The 4,273-nt window shown below is 42.4% G+C and overlaps 1 protein-coding gene across 1 annotated transcript; it reads right to left on the reverse strand.

Annotated features, from left to right (window-relative positions):
* Positions 1-1,972: 1,972 nt before the first annotated feature.
* On the reverse strand, positions 1,973-3,982 carry TEOVI_000102900 (uncharacterized protein; the record flags this gene model as incomplete). The annotated part of the gene is made up of 1 exon (XM_067224334.1): positions 1,973-3,982. The coding sequence occupies one exon, from the start codon at positions 3,980-3,982 to the stop codon at positions 1,973-1,975; it is 2,010 nt and encodes a 669-aa protein (XP_067080435.1).
* Positions 3,983-4,273: the final 291 nt, after the last annotated feature.

The following is a 4,273-nucleotide window of genomic DNA, read 5'->3' on the forward strand; positions in this document are numbered from 1 at the left end:
AAGTTTTCACAATTTGATTTTTTTTTCATTTATTTATTCGTTTATTTATTATTATTAGTATTTTTTTAGGGGGTGGATGGGGAGCCGCCGTCAAGTGGCAAAAACCATATGCGGCTAAACAAAGTATACCCCCCCTTTCTTTTAAAAACAACAACAAAAAAAAATGTGCGCATTCAAAAGAAAAAGAAACCAATACGGGAGATAAAAGGCAGTGAACCTAATAAAACAGAAGAGAAAGGGGAGGGGAAAAAATTGGAAAAAATAAAACAACAAAACGAAGTTCAAAAGAGAAAAAAGAAAATAACCGACAACACGAAAAAATATGGAGGAGGCGTCAAGTTCAGTGCCGGTTAGCGTATATTTGAGAAAAATAAGAAGAAAGCAGCGGTAAACATTAAGAAGGAGATGTACCGTACACGTAATTGAGAACAAAAACCTTTCCTTCCCTTGTTCATGAAAATATAAATGATGATAATGACGATATAATTATAATATAAATGTAAATATTTGTCATTTTTTTTTCATGTTTCATTTGTTAAGTTTTTCTTCACTCATTCACTCAGGAATGTCAAGCAATCGAATCAAAAACGATATCATAACCATAACCATAACCATAAACAAACAAACAAAAAGAAAAAAAAAACGGAAGCGATAGAAATAAAAGAGGGAAAAGAAAAGAATTATGAATGAAAAAGTAATGTCTCACGACAGGCACCGCGTCACGCATCGAAAGACACGGACGGGAAAACAATCAAAATCAAAAATAGAGAGCAAGAGGAACACACAAAATAAAACAAGGAAAAAAGTATGCGTGTTAAGGCGTTTAAGTGCTGGGCAAAGTTGAATCAAATTGGTGACTGGTGACACCGGCATTTATAATAAACAAAAATAAAAATAAAATAAAAAATGCACGCAAACACATGGAAAGCATAAAAGTGAGTTTATGCGCTGCGAAGTGAGGGATTGAACAAGACCGGCATATACACACACGTGCACACAAAGCCGTACAAATATGAAACATATAAGTATATATATATGCTTTATTTATACAAATTGACTTGCGTGAATCATATGAATCTCTCTTATTTTTACAAAGTTTTGTGTTTGATTTGTTTATTTTTCTGCTTTATTTTTTCTATCTTGATGAGAGAACAACCGATATCTTCCCCCGTCTCCTCCTTCCTCTTTTAGTTTCTTCTTTTGTCTTTTTTTTTTGTTTTAAATTATCTTTTCTATAGTTCATCCGAATAGTCGCAAATCATATTGGAAGGGAACCATAAATTGAATCAGGTAAACGTAGAAACAACAACAATAAAAAAAAAAAAGAACAACAAAAAGAGGCAACAACATGAAACAAAGCAAAACCAAAGAAAAAAGCAGATAATAACAATAACAATTAAAATAATGATAATAACAAATGAAGGTGAGGGAATTTAAGAAGAAGTACACGTGAAATGTATACGTGTGCGACACCAACAGGCCAAAAATCAGTTGTTGTTGTTGTTGCTTTTGACATACGAACGAAAATAAATAAAAGAAATGGAAGGCGCTTCCCCGAATGTTTTCCCTCTTTGTTTTTTTTCCTTTCTTTTATATTTGGGGATGTACCGCCATGCCACAACGAAACGAACGTGAAATACAGCACGAGCTAAAGCACACAATCAAACCAAAGGAAAATCGTTTAGGGAAGCAAAACAAAACAAAAAAAAAAGAAACTCGTTTTGGGCCATACGTTGGGAAGCGTTTGAACACAGTGCTGAGATAAACCACTGAGGGTCCACTCTTTCAAATACAAAAGTACATATATATGTATGTATATGTCCATATGTATGTTGTTTGCTTGTGTGCGGTCTTGCATGTGTTTATGTTGTTATTTCCCCATCTTTAGATATGCTTTTTTTTTTCTCTCTTCCTTTTTTTTTCGTTTTTAATTGTTAACACAGCTCCTGTTTATTCAAGCACTTGGAAACTGCTAGCATAGCGCAACGTGGCGCAGCACAAATCCTGGTGAAACCCTCACAGGGATATTCTCTGGTGGGTAATTGAACTGACGTTGCGCCACATCAAACCACCGCTCACACATTTTCATCCAACCACTGATATCATACGGAGTGCATGGTAGCCCTTGTCGGTTATCACGAACATATTCCCCTTCCACTTTGTAATGGTGTTGCTGTTGTTGGTAATGGTACTGTTGTTGCTGGCGTTGCTGCTGCTGCTGCTGTTGTTGTTGTTGTTTTCTTCGCCTTCGTGACTCTTCCTGCTCCCGCATTTCAGGTAACGGTGTGCGTGGAGGAGGCGGAAGGCGGTGGGTGATATTCCATTTGCTTGCGTAGTGATACCACAGAGCCGCTCGCCGGCCACAACATGAGGAGCAGTAAGGTGATAGTTGCGATAATGAATACAATGATGATGTTGTGGTGCCCGCGGCATCATATGAAGGAGGAAAGGGTAGCCCCCGTGGTGGCGACGGTGGAGGAAAGAAGTCCGCGTGGAAGTATAATAAATCACTGAGGTATTCACTGTACGCTTTGGTCTGCTGCTGTTGTTGTTTCTGACCGTCACTGCCTCTCGCAGTTGGCTGCTGGGCATGTTTGATTTGAATAAATGGCGAGTTTTGTTCATTGCCCCACGACTTGCCGGTCCAGACAGATATACACGTGTTGTTGGTCGCGCCTGTGGCGTTAGAAAAATGAGCCATTTTAAGGCTGGAGGTGTTGCCCACGGAACTGTAACAATATGGTGGTGGGGAAACTGGTGAAGACATGGGATTCCCCTTCAAGGTAAGCTCCTGATGGTTTCGGTCAAAGCCCCCCTGTTGCTGTTTCTGCACTGGTTGTCTTGAAGGGAGTCGTGGTTGTCCTTCCATGATATAATTCGCCAACGACAAGGTGCCGAGGGGTAAACCTGCGGCCGCGATGATACTCGCGGCTGCAGCTTCGAAACCGATTGTTGATGATGCTGAAGAGGTAGCCATGGCCGTGGCAGCTGTCTGCCTGACAGGAGGTAGGGCCTTTCCGGCGTTGGTACCACTGCCGTGGCTGACAGCATTGATGTTGTAAACGTTGCTTATGTGGGCATTGCCGTCGTTACTGTTAGCATTTTTGTACCTCATGCGGCTTGCCGTGTAGACTGTGGCTCCAGTAGGCGCCTGTGGGTTCACGGCGCCGCTCACACCCGTGAAAGACTGCGTCCACTCCCCGTTTGGAACCGTTATTGTTGGCGTTGTTGCAGGGGCCTTCCTCTTGTCACCTCTTTCCACATCGGCATCACCACTAGTCATTGGAATCCTGCCGTAGGCGCTGTGCGTGCTGTAGACGTGGCTATATTGACTGTTGTTCCTGTTGTAGTTGTGACTGTAGTCAACATTTTCACCGCTGAAGCCGCAGCTATTGTTACCTTTGCAGTTGTATCGGCAGTAGTAATCTAGCCAATTATCTTCCTTGTTCTCAGCGTCTTTCTCCTCAGGACTGTTGTTTTTGTGACCACCACCACCACCACCACAACCAATGACACTGTCACCGATAACAACATCATTCCCGGCAATGCCACCAACGGCATTCTCGTCCTCGTCCTCATCGTCTTCCATGAAGAGTGGGATATTCACCGCTTGATGATTATGTTTGGCGATACCCGCGCCTCCCACTAGCTGTTGGAGTGGGACTGTGTAGTTTATGGTAGGGCGGCTGTGCTTTTCGCGGACGTGTACGTTCAACACGCTGCTGGTTGCACTCAATTCGTCTTCACCGCTCGGCCACCATCTTCCAGGCTCTTCATCGTTACCGTTATTATTGTTATTATTATGATTGCCGTAACTGTCGTTGGTATTACTTCCGGCACCATGACTTTTGCGGTGGGGGTTGCTAAAGTGGCTCTTGTCCTCGTGGACGTCATAAACACTCCAACGCGCAAAGTACGGCGGGCTTCCCGGGCCTCCATCTTGTCCCTCCGAAGGTTGGCGGGTGAAACCACGGGACTTCATTTATTCCCCCTTTCCTCCTTGTCTTTTGCACTTCCTTATAAATATTTAAGTATTTCGATAATGCGTTTCCCTTTGCCAGGCTTTCGGTTGTCAACTTTCGATGCAATACAGGTGAAAGAAAAAAAACAAACAAAGAAGAACCATGAGTCGCGGCGAAACGACACTAGATGCTTAACATCAGAGACATTCATCGTTTCACCCATTCCATCCTCTTACAACCGTTCTTGTAATAACTAACCAACCTATTTCCGATCTTACAAATTACTCGCTTCAGGTGCTTTTATTCCTCCC

Source organism: Trypanosoma equiperdum (genome assembly GCF_001457755.1).
Source record: "Trypanosoma equiperdum strain OVI genome assembly, contig: ctg_26, whole genome shotgun sequence".
Taxonomy (NCBI): domain Eukaryota; phylum Euglenozoa; class Kinetoplastea; order Trypanosomatida; family Trypanosomatidae; genus Trypanosoma; species Trypanosoma equiperdum.